Consider the following 20,725-nt stretch of genomic DNA (forward strand, 5'->3'; position numbering starts at 1 on the left):
TAACGTCATGTTCCCAACAAATGAGGAGGAGATACTGTACACCATATGGAAGGTCCATCTCTATTCCTCAATATAACGTCATGTTCCCAACAAATGAGGAGGAGATACTGTACACCATATGAAAGGTCCATCTCCATTCCTCAATATAACGTCATGTTCCCAACAAATGAGGAGGAGATACTGTACACCATATGAAAGGTCCATCTCCATTCCTCAATATAACGTCATGTTCCCAACAAATGAGGAGGAGATACTGTACACCATATGAAAGGTTCATCTCCATTCCTCAATATAACAATGCCATCAATGTACAATCAGTGGTACTCCATGTATCATAGTTGGTTTGGTATATTGTACTTAATCAGATTTTTTAATGTTTTCATATAATATTGATGACTGCAAAATGTGAATTCCTTTTTATTTTAATTTTGCTTTCTAACAGATGGACTCCATGTCAGGAAAACCTCGGAGGGAGATATTTTTTCATCTCCAGATTACGATGTGGAAAATAATGAGATTTCTGAATATTCTCCGGAAGTAAACCAAATGAGTCAAATTATACACCACAGACCACACCATGTGGAGACATCGATGGATCCCTCCAATCCTGAGGAATCTTCTGACCAATCACATACTGTTACTCCAGATATCCATCTCCATTCTCACAGTGAAGATTCATCAACACCTCCATCTATACCCAAGGAGTCTTCTCTAACCCATGAAGGATTTCCCATAGGAGAGAGGTCGTTATCTTGTTTGGAGTGCAAGAAATATTTTAAGACAAAATCAAAACTTCTTCTACATCTTAAAACTCACATCGTTGTGAATTTTTCATGTTCGGAGTGCGGGAAATCTTTCACTGAGCAATGCAAACTTCTTACACACCAGAAAAGTCACAATCGTAAAAATACAAATACGTGCTCAGAGTGCGGGAAACACTTCAGTACGAAAGGAAACCTCGGTATACACCAAAGAAGTCACACCGGTGAACGTCCTTTTTCTTGTTTAGATTGCGGAAAATGTTTCACTCGCAGAGGAAACTTTCTTACGCACCAGAGAAGTCACACGGGTGAGCGTCCATATTCTTGTTTAGAATGCGGGAAATGTTTCACTTACAGAGAAAGCCTTGTTGCTCACCTGAGAAGTCACACAGACGAACGTCCTTATTCATGTTCAGAGTGCGGGAAATGTTTCAAGGGGAAGGTAAGCCTTCGAATACATCTGAGAAGTCACACAGGTGAACGTCCTTATTCATGTTCAGAGTGCGGGAAATGTTGCTCTCGGAAAGGAGAACTCTTATTACACCAGAGAATTCACACAGGTGAGCGTCCGTATTCATGTTCAGAGTGCGGGAAATGTTTCACTTACAAAACAAACCTTCTTACGCACCAGAGATGTCACACTGGTGAGCGTCCGTATTGCTGTTCAGAGTGCGGGAAATGTTTCGCTCAAAAAAAAACCCTTCTTCGACACCTGAGATGTCACACAGGTGAGCGTCAGTATTCCTGTTCAGAGTGTGGGAAATGTTTCACTCAAAAATCAGGGCTTCTTCAACACCAGAGAAGTCACAGGGGCGAGCCTCCTTATTTTTGTTTAGAATGTGGGAAATGCTTCACTTACAGAGGAAGCCTTCTTACACACCAGAAAAGTCACACGGGTGAGTGTCCGTTTTCATGTTCAGAGTGCGGGAAATGTTTCACTCAAAAATCAAGGTTTCTTCAACACCAGAGAAGTCACACGGGTGAGCGCCCATATTCTTGTTTAGAGTGTGGGAAATGTTTCGCTCACAGAGGAAGCCTTCTTAGACACCAGAGAAGTCACACAATGAGCGTCTGTATTCCTGTTCAGAGTGCGGGAAATGTTTTACTCACAGAGGAAGCCTCATTTATCACTGGAGATGTCACACAGTGAGCGTTGGTATTCCTGTTCAGAGTGCGGGAAATAAAGCTTTCTTAAACACCAGAGAAGTCGCACAGTCCCTATTCATCTTCCATTGGACAGGACATCTAATTAGACATCGGAGAACACTCACCTGCTGGAGCGGCCTGATACCGTTCCTGGCTCTGCACATCAAGACAAAAAGGAGGGTCCCTGTAACAGCACATCCATGTGGTCCCTAGGATGGGAGTGAAAGTGAAAACCTCAGCCTGGACTCCAACCAGGCCACGCGCCCAACGCGTTTCGTTCTGCCCCTTGGAGATTAGTCATGTTTCTGCACAGATTGGGGTTTGTTGGAAATTATAAACTTTTTCTTGGCAGTCATGTTGACCCCGTCTTCTATATTAATTATTAGTGACAATCCAAGTATGCCTGGGTTTGGTTCGGAGAACATGACTAAAATTTGGGTGCCAAATCTGAACCCCCATTGAAATCAATAGGAGACGAATATTAAAAAAAAAAAAAAAAAACAGTTCTGTCGATACTTTTCTAGGCTAAAAGGTAATGAATTGTCAATAAATGGCATAGGGGAAGGGCAGAGCCCTGGAGGACATGTACATTAAATTTTATTTTGCTGGAACAGTGGCGTGGATTTACTAAAACTGGAGCAAGTCGGAATCTGGTGCAGCTGTGCATGGTAGCCAATCAGCTTCTAACTTCAGCTTGTTTAATTGAGCTTTGATAATAAGACCTGAACGCTGATTGGTTTCTATGCAGAACTGCGCCTGATTTTGCACAATCCAGTTTTAGTAAATAACCCCTCAGGTGATTTCAGTCATGCTCAAAGTGAAACATTAGAAATGCAAACCGCGAGCCCCTCTACAGATACCCCTATGGACAACTAGATGACTGATTGTGATTCTCAGGTTCCACGAGCTCCCACGTGGGTCTAGATCAGGGCTCTCAAACTGGTGGCCCTCCAGCTGTTGCAGAACAACAGTTACCAAGGCTGACAGTTACAAGCATGTCTCCCATTGGCAGAGGCATGATGGGACTTGTAGTTCCGCGACAGCTGGAGGGCCGCCAGTTTGAGACCCCTGGCCTAGATACTCCTTCCATGACTCGTCTTTGCAAAAAAAAACATGCGCCATACTCATAGCTTCCAACTGTCCCGGATTTTTAGGGACTGTCCTTGATCTTGAGGGGCTGTCCAGGATTTTGAGGGACTATCCTTGATTTTGAGGGACTGTCTCAGGTTTTGAGGGACTATCCTTGATTTTGAGGGGCTGTCCAGTATTTTGAGGGACTGTCTCAGGTTTTGAGGGACTATCCTTGATTTTGAGGGGCTGTTGCAGATGTTGAGGGACTGTGCCAGGTTTTGAGGGACTGTTCCTGATTTTGAGGGACTGTCCTTGATTTTGAGGGTCTGTCCTGGATTTTCAGGGACTGTCCCTGATTTTGAGGAGCTGTCCCTGGTTTTGAGGGACCATCCCTCAATTAGAGGGACTGTCCCTAAATTTGGAACAAAGTGCCTCTTTCCTCCACAATTTGGTCTGATCTATATAGTTGTTTATAAAATGCAAGGTCCTAAACCTTTCATCTAATTTCTAAATTGCTGCGTTTTTCAAAAGCCAATATAAAGGAATAGTAGTGATAAAAAAGCACTTTTGGGGTTCAACCAATCATTTGGGGGTTGTGGGTTCAACCAATCATTTTTTTTTGTAGAAGTCTCCTTTATGGGGGCGTGTCAGGGGTGTGTCCTATGCTTACATACTTTTTCGAATAGGTGTCCCTACTTCATACTATGTTGCCGTGTAGGCTGTTACTGTTTGTAATTTGATATTTTTGTACGGAGGTAATGGCCCCTGCTAGGGCGTGTTTTGCCTCTTTATGTTTTGTATTTTTATGCAAAATCAATAAAACTCATTTTCAAAAAAATAACGCAAAACTTGAATAAAAAAACATGGACTTTAGCACCAAAAAATGCCATGGGCTTCCCCACTAATTCTGGTCTGGCATTGATTTTAAGGGGACAACCCAAACAAAAATAAAAAACAAATTGTAGGATTCCCCAAAAATCCATACCAGACCCTTATCTGAGCATGCAACCTGGCAGGCCAGGAAAGGGAAGCGGGCTTTCACTCCCCCATCCTGAACTATACGAGGTCACATGCTTTAGACATGTGGGGCACGTACCTAGCTAAGCACCTTGTTCCATGTTGGTGAGGACAAGGGCTTCTTCTCTACAACCCCTACTATACGAGGTCCTGGGGCACTGCCCGAGGGCCTGGGGTCAGTAGGGGGCCCCATGAGAGGCTCAGTCCGTCCATCCCTGCCGGTGGTTGATGCAGTGCTGGGAGAGGACTCAGGTGCTGGTGGGGGCATGAGAGGCTCCTGTCCTAGACTTCACTCAAATCCTCCTTCATATGGAAAGGGTCAAGGTGAAGAGGAGCAGGCTGACATGGGTTGTGGGCGGTGTGTTCATGGAGGGCACAGTCTGTATGACTGAGGACAGTATACACTCTTGCGGTGCATGGCTCCTCCACAGGTGAGGGGTCCCGTGATGAGGACAGAACCCACCCATTGTCCTTTGCTGTGTCTGGAGACAACTCAACTCATGTCCCTTCCTCTCTGGGCTAGATCTGATCACACTGTCTGTCCAGTCTGGGCTCTGCTTCCCCTACCTCTCTTTTTGTTTCTCCGCCTGACTCTGGGCTATGTGGCAGGGAAAAGCCTCTGCTATGCCTGAGCTGGGGTACAGCCCCTGGGGCCACACCGCACTACTCACTACCGACAATGGCTCACTGACTGAGTGCTGCCCTCTACACAAGTACCCATGGCCCACCCCCCTCCCCCCATGCCTCCTCTCTCTCTCTCAACCCCCTCTCTTTCACCCTTCTCTCTCTCTTTTCACCACCCCTCTCTCCCACCCCTCCTCTTTCTCGCCCCCACTTTCTCTCTCACTTCTCTCTTCCTCACCCTCTCTCTGTTTCACCCCCTCCCTTTTACCCTCCCTCTCTCTCTCACACCCTCCTTCTCTCCCTCACCCTCCCTGTCTCTGCAACCCCCTCTCTCTTCCACCCTCCAATTCTCTCTTACCCTCCTTCTCTCCCTCACCCTTCCTTTTTCTCCCACACCCTCTCTCTTCCACCCTCCCGCTCTCTTCAACCATCCCGCTCTCTTTCATCCTCCTTCTCTCTCTCACCCTCCTTCTCTATCTCACCCTCCTTCTCTCTCACATCGCCCTTCTCTCCCTCACCCTCCCTCTCTCTCCCACCCTCCCATTCTCTCTCACCCTCCTTCTCTATCTCACCCTCCTTCTCTCTCACATCGCCCTTCTCTCCCTCACCCTCCTTCTCTATCTCACCCTCCTTCTCTCTCACCCTCCTTCTCTCCCTCACCCTTCCTTTTTCTCCCACACCCTCCTGTTCTCTCTCACCCTCCTTCTATCTCACATCGTCCTTCTCTCCCTCACCCTCCCTCTCTCTCTTCCACCCTCCTACTCTCTCTCCCTCTCTCTCTCACCCTCCTTCTCTCCCTCATCCTCCCACCCTCCCGTTCTCTCTCCCACCCTCCCGTTCTCTCACATCCTCCTTCTCTCCCTCACCCTCCCATTCTCTCTCCCACCCTCCCGTTCTCTCACATCCTCCTTCTCTCCCTCACCCTCCCATTCTCTCTCCCACCCTCCCGTTCTCTCACATCCTCCTTCTCTCCCTCACCCTCCCATTCTCTCTCACCCTCCTTCTCTCCCTCACCCTTCCTTTTTCTCCCACACCCTCTCTCTCTCTTCCACCCTCCCGCTCTCTCTCACCCTCCTTCTCTCTCTCTCACCCTCCTATCTCACATCCTCCTTCTCTCCCTTACCCTCCCTCTCTCTCCCACCCTCCCGTTCTCTCACATCCTCCTTCTCTCCCTCACCCTCCCATTCTCTCTCCCACCCTCCCATTCTCTCTCACCCTCCTTCTCTCCCTCACCCTTCCTTTTTCTCCCACACCCTCTCTCTCTTCCACCCTCTCGCTCTCTCTCACCCTCCTTCTCTCTCACCCTCCCTCTCTTTTACCCTCCTTCTCTGTCTCACCCTACCTCCATCTCTTTTACCCTCCTTCTCTCCCCCCTCACCCCCGCTCTCTCTTCCCCCTACGCTCTCTCCCTCCTATTCCTATCTCTCCTCAATCTTCTACAAAAAGAAGCTGGGTGGGAACTACCATTCAGGCCATGCTGCAGTAGATATTTAAATGCCCCATCTATGCAGCTGAGCTGCAATATATAGACGGGGCTTTGTGTGGGTGTAACTTGTGTGTGGTCAGGGACACAGGGGACCACATGATCTCCTCTTGCCCGGGGACTCCATGAGTTCATAGTCCGCCCCTGACGAGGTCACATACTTTCAACATGTGGGGCACGTACCTAGCAAAGCACTTTGTTCCCATGTTGGTGAGGACATGGGCTTCTTCTCTACAACCTTGGCTTAGGGCTTGTGGGGGTCTTCAAACAGGGGGTGTTCTTGGAGTCTGAAAGCCTCCTTTAACAATGAGCCAGCAACCAGATACCACCCCCCTCATGTGATCGAGTAAATTATACATTGCACCCCTACTCATTCACAAAAAAAAAAAGATGTAAACAGAAAACAAAACAAGCAAAGTTTTTGACTAAACCTTTAATAAAAGAAAAAGTTCCAATATGTATATCGACTGTCAATCACGTCATCCAGCGAGGTTGATGTCTGCACCGGTCACGTCACAGGCTGGTGGAGTCTCCTGGGTGACGTCATTTACTAAAGATGAACATGACTATATACAGGTATGGGGGTCTTCAAGAAATTTCTCCACTTTATCTTTCACTTGAATTTTATTATTTTGTAGAAATAACTAGAAAAAGACAGTTACATAGCCAAAAAAAACAGCGTAAATTCCGGCGGGGCCACGTCATTGAAAGACTGGTGTTGCCTCACCAGTGCGCATGTGCAGAAGATATTCTTGGGTCGAGGAAAATTTTACAACGGAGCGGAGCGCTGACGGAGAGGAGTGGCAGCTCTCTCGTGACGTCAGCAGGAGCACTGCGTCCAGCCCTGCCACCCAAAAATGACACGCCCCCGCGGGGGTCGGCTGTACATAACATTCTATTGGAGGTCGAGGAAAATGATATAGCTGTCTCCTCTCATCTTTGTCAAACGCTGGGTGCTGGATCGTCTCCTCCAATCAGTTTCCTTGCTGAGCACAACTCAACTGAAATAACCCCTTACATGCCTGTGCCCCTCCCCCATCATGCAGCCTGTGTCCCCCACTGTCATGCAGCCTATGTCCCCCACTATCATGCAGCCTGTGTCCCTGCCATCATGCAGCCTGTGTCCCCCCCCATCACGAAGCCTGTGTCCCCCCATCATGCAGCCTGTGTCCCCCCCAACATGCAGCCTGTGTCTCCCCCAATCATGCAGCCTATGTCCCCCCCCCATCATGCAGCCTGTCCCCCCCCATCATGCAGCCTGTGTCCCCCCCATCATGCAGCCTGTGTCCCCCCCCATCATGCAGCCTGTGTCCCCCCCCATCATGCAGCCTGTGTCCCCCCCATCATGCAGCCTGTGTCCCCCGCCATCATGCAGCCTGTGTCCCCCCCATCATGCAGCCTGTGCCCCCCCTATTATGCAGCCTGTCCCCCCATCATGCAGCCTGTGTCCCCCCTATTATGCAGCCTGTGTCCCCCGCCATCATGCAGCCTGTGTCCCCACCATCATGCAGCCTGTGTCCCCCCATTATGCAGCCTGTGTCCCCCATCATGCAGCCTGTGTCCCCCCTATTATACAGCCTGTCCCCCATCATGCAGCCTGTGTCCCCCCATCATGCAGCCTGTGTCCCCCCTATTATACAGCCTTTGTCCCCCCTATTATACAGCCTGTGTCCCCCCATCATGCAGCCTGTGTCCCCCATCATGCAGTCTGTGTCCCCCCTATTATACAGCCTGTGTCCCCCCTATTATACAGCCTGTGTCCCCCCATCATGCAGCCTGTGTCCCCCCATCAGGCAGCCTGTGTCCCCCCTATTATACAGTCTGTGTCCCCCCTATTATACAGTCTGTGTCCCCCATCATGCAGTCTGTGTCCCCCCTATTGTACAGCCTCTGTCCCCCCTATTATACAGCCTGTGTCCCCCCATCATGCAGCCTGTGTCCCCCCATCAGGCAGCCTGTGTCCCCCCCCCCCTATTATACAGTCTGTGTCCCCCCTATTATACAGTCTGTGCCCCCCCTATTATACAGTCTGTGTCCCCCCTATTATACAGCCTGTGCCCCCCCCCTATTATACAGCCTGTGCCCCCCCCATTATACAGCCTGTGCCCCCCTATTATACAGTCTGTGTCCCCCCTATTATACAGTCTGTGTCCCCCCCTATTATACAGCCTGTGCCCCCCTATTATACAGTCTGTGCCCCCCCCCCCATTATACAGTCTGTGTCCCCCCTATTATACAGCCTGTGCCCCCCCCTATTATACAGCCTGTGCCCCCCTATTATACAGCCTGTGTCCCCCCCTATTATACAGCCTGTGCCCCCCTATTATACAGCCTGTGTCCCCCCCTATTATACAGCCTGTGTCCCCCTATTATACAGCCTGTGCCCCCCTATTATATAGCCTGTGTCCCCCTATTATAGAGCCTGTGCCCCCCTATTATACAGCCTGTGTCCCCCCTATTATACAGTCTGTGTCCCCCCTATTATACAGTCTGTGTCCCCCCTATTATACAGCCTGTGTCCCACTGTCATCCAGATCCAGTCGATCGCTCGTTATGTAACTAATGCTGGCCATACACCTGCCGAAAAATCGTTCTAAAATCTGTCATTCGGTCCAATCGTCCGTTTTTCATCCAGTTAATGGGCACAAATAGAAAATCGTTTTCAACTTTTTAGAGCCGAAAAATCGAAGGAACAGTTTTCAAAATCTGCCGGCCGATCGATAAAACGAAACGATGAATTGAAAGGTTAATGTGTTTCTCGGCCGACCTGTTTGCACTAGGCATATGTGACAAACTGAATTTATTTATGTCCATTGAACGATTTATCCTTCGAAATTCGGTCATTACATGATGGCACGATCGTCTGCTCTCAGGACCACGTATTCGTTTTTCGAAAATGAGTTTGCCCGATATTTCGGCTAGTGTATGGCCAGCATAAGGAGTCAATTCTGCCCCCATCCCCCCACAGTCACAGCCAAGTCCTCTCATTCTATTGGCTGCTGTCTGCACATGCCCAGTAACTTTACCTGACTGTGTGGAGGGGGTGTGGTTCCCCTGTGTGGAGGGGGTGTGGTTCCCCGCCCTGTGGGCGTTTCAGGAAGAACTACATTCCTGTCGTTATGGTTGTTTAACAACAAGAGAAGCTGAGCGTCCTTCCTGTCCATCCTGGAGCGTTCTTATCGTGTTCAGATCTTGTGCTGGAGCGTTCTTATCGTGTTGGGTTCTTGTGCTGGAGCGTTCTTATCGTGTTGGGTTATTCGGGATAAGTTTTCTGAAGGAGGTATTTATTACAAGTTTGCACTATTATCCTTTTTAGGCCAGATTTATATCTGAGTTGAGCTATTTTTTTTTTTATGTAATCACTTCACCCCCGGAAGGATTTACCCCCTTAATGACCAGGCCATTTCTTTTTTTACGCACACTCACTTAGCATTTATCCAAGTGTCCATCCAGAACCTCTGGTTTATAGACCAGATACATCCTAAATATAGAACCATTTATCCAACTGTCCATCCAGAGCCTCTGGTTTATAGACCGAATACATCCTAAATATAGAACCATTTATCCAACTGTCCACCCAGAGCCTCTGGTTTATAGACCAGATACATCCTAAATATAGAACCATTTATCCAACTGTCCATCCAGAGCCTCTGGTTTATAGACCAGATACATCCTAAATATAGAACCATTTATCTAACTGTCCATCCAGAGCCTCTGGTTTATAGACCAGATACATCCTAAATATAGAACCATTTATCCAACTGTCCATCCAGAGCCTCTGGTTTATAGACCGGATACATCCTAAAGCCCCGTACACACGAGTAAAAATTCGGCCGGGAAATTTTGTCCGACCAACGATCTGCCGATTTTCAGCTTGTTAGTATGGTGCTTCCGACAACCGACTACGACTTTTCAGCCGAAAAAATCCAGGTGTGCAGGCTATAGAATTTTTGTCGACCGTCAAAACACGTCCGATTTTCATCTCATTAGTACAGATTTCGATGGGGAAAAATCTTATGAGCAAGACTAGGCATGCTCAGAGATGAAAGAACACATAGAAAGCAATCCAACACATGACATCACTTCTGAAGTAGAATTCTGTCGTGCGGGACAATTCGTGTGCAGTCTAGAGCACATTCCAACCAACAGACACCACTCTGGACAAAAGACGGACGACCGGTCGGCGGAAATTCGTTGCGTGTGTACGAGGCTTTAATGTAGAGCTATAGAGACAGGAAGTGATGTAAAGCTCAGGAGGGACGATCTGGGTGAAATGTGAGTCGGGAGGAAGTATAGAGGAGACATTGCTGGAACTGGCAGCAAAGGAGGTAATAAGATAATATGTTATATCCCCCCTACAGTTCCTATCTTGTTTGTAACTTGGAGACTGCCTGTACATCCTAAATATAGAGAAATTTATCCAACTGTTCATCCAGAGCCTCTGGTTTATAGACCAGATACATCCTAAATATAGAGCCATTTATCCAACTGTCCATCCAGAGCCTCTGGTTTATAGACCAGATACATCCTAAATATAGAACCATTTATCCAACTGTCCATCCAGAGCTTCTGGTTTATAGACCAGATACATCCTAAATATAGAACCATTTATCCAACTGTCCATCCAGAGCTTCTGGTTTATAGACCAGATACATCCTAAATATAGAACTATTTACCCAACTGTCCATCCAAAGCTTCTGGTTTATAGACCAGACACATCCTAAATATAGAGCCATTTATTCAACTGTCCATCCATCAGGAAATTTGCTCTAATTCCTTGCTCTGCCTGCCACCTCAGTAGAGGCTTCTCCTCTCTATCCAAATGTAAATATTATGTTCTGGTTGGAGTTAGACCCCATTCACACTAGCGTGACTTGTCAGGCGACTTGTCAGCCTGACAAGTCGCGCTCCCTCGCGGTCCATTGACCGCTACAGGACCCGTTCTAATAGGAGCGACACAAGTCGCTCCGACTTAGAAAAAGGGTCCTGTACTACTTCGGGACGACCTCGGAGCGACTTGCATAGACTTCCATTATGTGAAGTCCCTGCAAGTCGCTCCGAGGTCGTGGTGCACAGGACTGCACAAGTCGCCCCCGAAGTAGTAAGGGGTGATGTCGCCTCAGTGTGAACCGGCTCTTAGCCTCCAAATAGAAAACAATGGTTTTTCTTCAGTTACGCTGATAAAAAAGACCTCTGATCTGGTATAACAAGTAGTATGGACTATGGAGGAACTCTGTGCAGACATTATTCATTCCAGTACTGTCCAGAAAATTCTCAGTTTATTATGTATCCACAGAGAGGGGTTTCCTGTACTGATCACATGACCACATCAATGATGACGATAGAAGAAGACCAAAGTCACATGACAGAGAAGATATTAGACCTCACCCTGGAGATCATCTACCTGCTGACCGGAGAGGTGAGGAGAATTCTAAGGGGTAAAATGACGTCATTTTTATCTCTACTGATAAAACACAAATCTGACCCGAGATCTGAGGGGCATTCTGGAATCATTATACTATCATCTTACTGGTAAATAAGTGCTGAATATATAAGGTAAAGATGATGTGACCTGATACGGGGGAGATTCTGGGAAAGTCACTGAATGAATTTAGAAAGCATTCACATTTTTCATGATATCTTTCAATAGGATTACACAGTAGTGAAGAAGACATCTGGTGAGTATGTGACTTCCAGTAGACATCACTGTGTGTCCGAAGGATGGAGAGGAGCCCCGAGACACATCAATGTTTCTTCAGCCGTGCCCCTGCCTCCTTTATGTGACAAGAAGAAGATTCTGGAAGCCACTAAGAAGATCATTGATCTGCTGACAGGAGAGGTGAGCGGTGCTGGGAATTCTGGGACATTATCCAGTAACAGACAAGGGATGTGTCTGGATGGTGACTGTATCATTGTGTGTGTCAGGTTCCTATAAGGTGTCAGGATGTCACTGTCTATTTCTCCATGGAGGAGTGGGAGTATTTAGAAGGACACAAGGATCTCTACAAGGACGTCATGATGGAGAATCAACGGACCACGAATAATGGAAAATTAGGAAAAAATAAAATTTCCTTGAATGAGATGATATTGAATCTCACCCTGGAGATCATCCACCTGCTGACTGCAGAGGTAAGAAGGATACTAGTAGAATCATATGACATCACCCTATCTCTAATAATGGGACACTAACCTTAAAGTGGAGTTCCACCCATTTTTAATAAATTGGATTACATAGATGTATGTAATCCCCTTTAAAACGACTTTTACCAATGGAAAGTTTTTTTGTTTTTTTTTGCTAGTAAATACCTTCATTTCTGCTTTATTTATCCTCTTCTCACTTCCGGGTCTGGTCGGCGATTACGCCATTCGGCGATTCGCAGTGTGTGCTGGGATTTATCTCAGGCCATGAATTCTCGCATTATTACACAGGAGATGAGCTGCACTGCGTGCTCTGCCCCTGCTCTGCCCCACCTCCTCTCAGTGAGCTCAGTGAGGATATAATGCTTTCAGTCCTCGCTCACTGAGAGGAGGCGGGGCGGAGCACGGCCTCAATACAATACATTCAGTACAGCTCACTGAGAGGAGGCGGGCGGAGGCGGGGCAGAGCATGCAGTACAGCTCATATCCTGTGTAATAATGCGAGATTTCGTGGCCTGAGATACATCCCAGCACACACTGCGAATCGCCGAATGACGTAATCGCTGACCAGACCCGGAAGTGAGAAGAGGATAAATAAAGCAGAAATTAAGGTATTTACTAGCAAAAAAAAAAAAAACTTTCCATTGGTAAAAGTCGTTTTAAAGGGGATTACATACATCTAAAGTCACTAAAATGGGTGGAACTCCACTTTAAGTCTTAAAAGGTGAGGAGGTTTCTTATATTTTATTTATTGTTGTATATCACAGAATTGTGCTGTAGTTATGAAGACATCTCTGGAGAGTATTACAAAGAGGAAAATTCTGCATTTGTCTACAAGTATGAGAGAAAGACAAAACCACATCACGGTGCCTCCACCTACCTTCCTGAATCTTGAGAGAAACAGCAAGAAGAAGATCCTAGAAGTCACCAACAAGATCATTGAGCTGCTGACAGGAGAGGTGAGCGGTGCCGGGAATTCTGGGACATTATCCAGTAACAGACAAGGGATGTGTCTGGATGGTGACTGTATCATTGTGTGTGTCAGGTTCCTATAAGGTGTCAGGATGTCACTGTCTATTTCTCCATGGAGGAGTGGGAGTATATAGAAGGACACAAGGATCTCTACAAGGACGTCATGATGGAGAATCAGCCGCCCCTCACATCACCGGGTAAGAGGAGACTTTATTGTAAAGGAGAGAGCAACACAGAAGGTGCAACTAGATAAACTTGAAATGCAAAAAGTGTTTAAGTTTTCTTCTACTAGTATAGGGTATGTAGTTTGAGCAACTCCACAGTCAATGGTAAGATGAGAGTGATATACTTCATAATTGGTTGACCAGACGAATTAAGATGTCAGTTTGATTTGAAAAAAGTCTTCTTACCTACCAGAAGAATGAAGTCTTTGTTAATTACTACATAGTAAGGTTGAAAAAAGAAATCCATTGAGTTCACCCAATCAATATTCATCACACTACCCATTAAATGAGGAGGAGATACTGTATAGCACATGGAAGGACCATCTCCATTCCTCAAAATAATGTCGTGTTCCCAACAATGAGGAGGAGATGCTGTACACCATATGAAAGGTCCATCTCCATTCCTCCATATAACGTCATGTTCCCAACAAATGAGGTGGAGATACTGTACACCATATGAAAGGTCCATCTCCATTCCTCAATATAACGTCATGTTCCCAACAAATGAGGTGGAGATGCTGTACACCATATGAAAGGTCCATCTCCATTCCTCAATATAACGTCATGTTCCCAACAAATGAGGAGGAGATACTGTACACCATATGAAAGGTCCATCTCCATTCCTCAATATAACGTCATGTTCCCAACAAATGAGGAGGATATACTGTATATACCATATGAAAGGTCCATCTCCATTCCTCAATATAACGCCATGTTCCCAACAAATGAGGAGGAGATACTGTACACCATATGAAAGGTCCATCTCCATTCCTCAATATAAGTCATGTTCCCCAACAAATGAGGAGGAGATACTGTACACCATATGAAAGGTCCATCTCCATTCCTCAATATAACGTCATGTTCCCAACAAATGAGGAGATACTGTACACCATATGAAAGGTCCATCTCCATTCCTCAGTATAACGTCATGTTCCCAACAAATGAGGAGGAGATACTGTACACCATATGAAAGGTCCATCTCCATTCCTCAATATAACGTCATGTTCCCAACAAATGTGGAGAATATACTGTATATACCATATGAAAGGTCCATCTCTATTCCTCAATCTAACGATGCCATCAATGTACAATCAGTGGTACTCCATGTATCATAGTTGGTTTGGTATATTGTACTTAATCTGATTTTTTTAATGTTTTCATATAATATTGATGACTGCAAAATGTGAATTCCTTTTTATTTTATTTTTTCTTTCTAACAGATGGACTCCATGTCAGGAAAACCTCGGAGGGAGATATTTTTTCATCTCCAGATTACGATGTGGAAAATAATGAGATTGCTGAATATTCTTCGGAAGTAAACCAAATGAGTCAAATTATACACCACAGACCATACCATGTGGAGACATCAATGGATCCCTCCAATCCTGAGGAATCTTCTGACCAATCACATACTGTTACTCCAGATATCCATCTCCATTCTCACAGTGCAGATTCATCAACACCTCCATCTATACCCAAGGAGTCTTCTCTAACCCACAAAGGATTTCCCATAGGAGAGAGTTCATTATCTTGTTTCGAGTGCAGGAAATATTTTAAGACAAAATCTGAACTTCTTCTACATCTTAAAACTCACATCGTTGTGAATTTTTCATGTTCAGAGTGCGGGAAATCTTTCACTGAGGAAAGCAAACTTCTCACACACCAGAAACGTCACAAGGGTACAAATACAAATTTGTGTCCAGAGTGCGGGAAAGGCTTCAGTACGAAAGCAAGCCTCGTTATACACCAAAGAAGTCACACCGGTGAACGTCCTTATTCTTGTTTAGAGTGCGGAAAAGGTTTCTCTCACAGAGGAAACCTTCTTACACACCAGAGAATTCACACAGGTGAGCGTCCCTTTTCATGTTTAGAGTGTGGGAAATGTTTCACTCAAAAAACAGGCCTTCTTCAACACCAGAGGGGTCACACTGGTGAGCATCCATTTTCTTGTTTAGAATGCGGGAAATGTTTCACTTACAGAGAAAGCCTTCTTACTCACCAGAGAACTCACACAGACGAACGTCCTTATTCATGTTCAGAGTGCGGGAAATGTTTCAATGGGAAGGTAAATCTTCAAATACATCTGAGAAGTCACACAGGTGAACGTCCTTTTTCATGTTCAGAGTGCGGGAAATGTTTCTCTCAGAAAAGAGACCTCCTATTACACCAGAGAATTCACACGGGTGAGCGTCCGTTTTCATGTTCCGAGTGTGGGAAATGTTTCACTCAAAAAACAAATCTTCTTACGCACCAGAGAAGTCACACAGGTGAGCGTCCGTATTCCTGTTCAGAGTGCGGGAAATGTTTCGGTCTAAAAACAAACCTTCTTCGACACCAGAGATGTCATACAAGTGAGCATCCATATTCTTGTTCAGAGTGCGGGAAATGTTTCACTCACAGAGGACGCCTTCTTACACACCAGAAAAGTCACACGGGTGAGTGTCCGTATTCATGTTCAGAGTGCGGGAAATGTTTCACTCAGAAAGGAAGCCTCGATTATCACCAGAGAAGTCACATGGGTGAGCGTCCGTTTTCATGTTCAGAGTGCGGGAAATGCTTTGCTCGAAAAGGAAACCTCATTGATCACCAGAGAAGTCATACGGGTGAGCGTCCGTTTTCATGTTCAGAGTGTGGGAAATGTTTTACTTGGAAAGGAAACCTCGTTGCTCACCAGAGAAGTCACACAGGTGAGCGTCCGTATTCCTGTTCAGATTGCGGGAAATGTTTTACCATGAAAAGAAGCCTTCTTCAACACCAGGGATGTCACACAGGAGAGCGTCCGTATTCCTGTTCAGTGTGCGGGAAATGTTTCACTCAGAAAGGAAGCCTTGCTCAACACCAGAAAGGTCACACAGATGAGGGTCGGTATTCTTGTTTAGAATGTGGGAAACGTTTTGCTCACAGAGGACACCTTCTTCAACACCAGAGAACTCATACGGGTGAGCGTCCGTATTCCTGTTCAGAGTGCGGGAAGTGTTTTACTCAGAAAGGAAGCCTTCTTCAACACCAGAGAAGTCACACGGGTGAGCGTCCGTATTCCTGTTCAGAGTGCGGGAAATGTTTTACTCACAGAGGAAGCCTCATTTATCACCAGAGATGTCACACAGTGAGTGTTGGTATTCCTGTTCAGAGTGCGGGAAATGTTTTACTCACAGAGGAAGCCTCATTTATTACCGGAGATGTCACACAGTGAGCGTGGTATTCCTGTTCAGAGTGCGGGAAATGTTATGTTCACAAAGGAAGCTTTCCTAAACACACAGTTCATCTTCCATTGGACAGGACATGTAATTAGACATCGGAGAACACTCACCTGCTGGAGCGGCCTGATACAGTTCTTGGCTCTGTTTCTGCACATCAAGACAAGAAGGAGGGACCCTCTAACCGCACATCCATGTGGTCCCTAGGATGGGTGTGAAAGTGGCAACCTCAGCCTGGACTCCAACCAGGCCACACTTCCAACAAGTTTCGCCCCTGCCACTTGGAGATTAGTCATGTTTCTGCACAGCTTGGGGTGTGTTGAAAATTGTAAACTTTTTCTTGTCAGTCATGTTGACTCCGTCTTCCATATTACTTATTAGTGACAATCCAAGTATGCCTGGGTTTGGTTTGGAGAACATGTCTAAAATTTGGGTGCCAAATCTGAACCCCATTGAAATCAATAGGAGACGAATATAAAAAAAAAAAAGAAACAGTTCTGTCCATTATTTTCGAGGCTAATGGGTAATAAATTGTCAAAAAAATGGCATTGGGGTGGGGAGGGGGGAGGGCAGTGCCGGAGGGGGCATGTACAAATACAAAAAAAATGTTGTTTGGCTGGAACAGTGGGGTGGATTTACTAAAACTGGAGCAACTTAGAATCTGGTGCAGCTGTGCATGGTAGCCAATCAGCTTCTAACTTCAGCTTGTTTAATTAGGCTTTTACAAGAAGACCTGAACGCTGATTGGTTTCTATGCAGAGCTGCACCCGATTTTTGCACTCCCCAGTTTTTAGTAAGAAACACCCAGTGCTTTTAGCCCCTCTACAGATACCCCTATGGACAACTAGATGACTGATTGTGATTTTTAGGTTCCATGAGCTCCCACGTGGGTCTAGATTAGGGCTCCTAAACTGGTGGCCCTCCAGCTGTTGCAGAACTACAATTCCCATGAGGCATTGCAAGGCTGACAGTTACAAGCATGACTCCCATAGGCAGAGGTGTGATGGGGTAGTTTCGCAACAGCTGCAGGTCCGCCAGTTTGAGACTCCTGGTCTAGATACTCATTCAATCAATCATGTCTTTGCAAAAAAACCATGCCCCATACTCATAGCTCCCAACTGTCCCGGATTTCGAGGGACTGTCCTGGATTTCGAGGAACTGTCCCAGATTTCGAGGGACTGTCCTGGATTTCGAGGGACTGTCCCGGATTTCGAGGTACCATCCCGGATTTTGAGGAGCTGTCCCGGATTTCGAGGGACTGTCCCTGATTTGGAACAAAGCCCCTCTTTCCTCCTCATTTGTCCCCCATGTTGGTCTGATCTATATAGTTGTATATAAAATGCACTTTTTATCTTTTGAAAAGTGTTTCCTAGTCCAAAACTTTCCTCCAATTTCTAAATTGCTGCATTTGTAAATGTCAAAAGCCAATATAAAGGAATAGTAGTGATAAAAAAAAAAAAGCACTTGTGGGTTCAACCAATCAATTTTTTGTTTAATTCTCCTTTAGGGGGTGTGGCAGGGGGTGTGTCCTATGCCTAAATACTTTAGCTAATAGGTGTCCCTCGTTCCCATTTCAAAAAGTTGGGAGGTGTGACCATACTTCATACTATGTTGCCGATTAAGCTGTTACTGTTTGTAATTTGATATTTTTGTATGGAGGTAATGGTCCCTGCGAGGGCGTGTTTTGCCTCTTTATTCTTTGTTGTGCATTTCTATGCAAAATCAATAAAACAAATTTTCAAAAAAATAATGCCGAACTTGAATAAAATAAACATGGACCTCAACACAAAAAAATGCAGAGGGCTTCCCCACTAATTCTGGTCTGGCATTGATTTTAAGGGGGAAAACCCAAAATTAAAAACAAATTGTAGGGTTCCCCCAAAAATCCATGCCAGACCCTTATCTGAGCATGCAACCTGGCAGGCCAGGAAAGGGAGGCGGGGGTTCACTCCCCCGTCCTGAACTATACGAGGTCACATGCTCTCAACATGTGGGGCACGTACCTAGCAAAGCACCTTGTCCCATGTTGGTGAGGACATGGGCTTCTTCTCTTCAACCCCTACTATATGAGGTCCTGGGGCGGACTGAACATTAGGGCACTGCCCGAGGGCCTGGGGTCAGTAGGGGGCCCCATGAGAGGCTCAGTCCGTCCATCCCTGCCGGTGGTTGATGCAGCGCTGGGAGAGGACTCAGGTGCTGGCGGGGGCATGAGAGGCTCCTGTCCTAGACTTCACTCCAGGTAATGGCCCTTGCGAGGGCGTGTTTTCCCTCTTTATTCTTTGTTGTGTATTTCTATGCAAAATCAATAAAACACATTTTCAAAAAAAGAATGCAAAACTTGAATTAAAAAAAATGGACCTCAACACAGAAAAATGCCATGGGCTTCCCCACTAATTCTGGTCTGGCATTGATTTTAAGGGAAAAACCCCAAAATAAAAACAAATTGTAGGGTTCCCTCAAAAATCCATACCAGACCCTTATCTGAGTATGCAACCTGGCAGGCCAGGAAAGGGAGGCGGGGGTTCACTCCCCCATCCTGAACTACACGAGGTCACATGCTCTCAACATATGGGAAACGTACCTGGCAAAGAACCTTGTCCCATGTTGGTGAGGACATGGGCTTCTTCTCTACAACCTTGGCTCAGGACTGAGTCTTCTGGGTGGCATCATTGACCAAATAAGTCCTGACCTCAACCCGATAGAACACCTTTGCGATGAATTAGTGTGGAGACTGCAAACCAGGCCTTCTTATCTAACATCAGTACCTGACCTTGCATATGCACTTCTGGAAGAATGGTCAAACATTTCCATAGACACTCCTAAACCTTGTGGACAGCCTTCCCAGAAGAGTTGAAGCCGTTATAGCTGCAAAGGGTGGGCCAACTCAATATTGAACCCTACGGACTAATACTGGGATGCCATTAAAGTTCATGTGGCTGTAAAGGCAGGAGTCCCAATACTTTTTACTATATATTTATATACATACAGTATCTCACAAATGTGAGTACACCCCTTCACATTTTGTGAATATTTTATTCTATCTTTTCATGTGACAACACTGAAGAAATGACACTTTGCTACAATGTAAAGTAGTGAGTGTACAGCTTGTATAACAGGGTAAATGTGCTGTCCCCTCAAAATAACTCAACACACAGCCATTAATGTCTGGCAACAAAAGTGAGTACACCCCTAAGTGACAATGTCCAAATTGGGCCCAAAGTGTCAATATTTTGTGTGGCTGCCAACATGATAACGACCTCCAAACACACCTCCAGGACGACCACTGCCTTGCTAAAGAAGCTGAGGGTAAAGGTGATGAACTGGCCAAGCATGTCTCCAGACCTAAACCCTATTGAGTATCTGTAGGGCATCCTCAAATGGAAGGTGGAGGAGCGCAAGGTCTCTAAGATCCACCAGCTTTGTGATGTCATCATGGAGGAGTGGAAGAGGACTCCAGTGGCAACCTGTGAAGCTCTGGTGAACTCCATGCCCGAGAGGGTTAAGGCAGTGCTGGAAAATAATGGTGGCAACACACTGGTGGATCGTGACTATGGCTCTGCCGGCTCAGAGTGGTGAGCGGGAGACAGGAACTGAATAGAGAGCGGGGGCAGGAGCCCAGCTTGCTATTATGAACACTGGCAGCTCCGGCTCCCACCCAGCACTATGTTGTCTCCTGATCTCCACCCTGATGAACACAGGCTGGAAGGCAAGAGCTACCTACACGGTGCTGTATGAATGTATGTGGGGGTTTGGGGTACACTGTTGAACACAGGACACTATAGGGGGAGGAGGTTGATGTGAAGGGGGCATAGGACACAGCAGTGTGGGGATAACGGACACTACTGTGGGGAGCAGAGGACACCACGTGGTGGGGGGGGTGATGTAAAGGGGGCAAAGGACATTGTTTTTAGGGGATACAAGACACAACTGGAGGCAGAGGACACTACAGTGGGAGAGGGTGATGTGAAGGAGGCAAACGACACAGCATTGGGGGGGGGTATAGGACACTACAGTGAGGGGAGGGGTAATGTGAAGGGGGCAGAAGACACAGCAGTGTGGGGGTACAGGACACTACTGTGGGAAGCAGAGGAC

General features: G+C 46.3%; 2 protein-coding genes across 2 annotated transcripts in view; both read left to right on the forward strand.

Annotated features, from left to right (window-relative positions):
- Nucleotides 1-20,725, forward strand: part of LOC309564402 (uncharacterized protein) — an 880,901-nt gene that overhangs the window by 36,460 nt on the left and 823,716 nt on the right. The window contains 4 exon segments of the mRNA XM_082269030.1: nucleotides 443-1,321; nucleotides 1,430-1,489; nucleotides 1,598-1,834; nucleotides 14,657-16,625. Of these exon segments, the coding sequence (XP_082125156.1) occupies nucleotides 443-1,321; nucleotides 1,430-1,489; nucleotides 1,598-1,834; nucleotides 14,657-16,625 (3,145 nt within the window).
- LOC309562923 (oocyte zinc finger protein XlCOF29-like) lies at nucleotides 11,403-12,145 on the forward strand. Its single transcript, XM_082267253.1, has 2 exons — nucleotides 11,403-11,521; nucleotides 11,753-12,145. The coding sequence occupies exons 1-2, from the start codon at nucleotides 11,423-11,425 to the stop codon at nucleotides 12,035-12,037; spliced, it is 384 nt and encodes a 127-aa protein (XP_082123379.1). The 5' UTR covers nucleotides 11,403-11,422; the 3' UTR covers nucleotides 12,038-12,145.

The sequence above is a fragment of the Pelophylax lessonae genome (assembly GCF_965119305.1).
Source record: "Pelophylax lessonae genome assembly, chromosome: 9".
Lineage (NCBI taxonomy): Eukaryota > Metazoa > Chordata > Amphibia > Anura > Ranidae > Pelophylax > Pelophylax lessonae.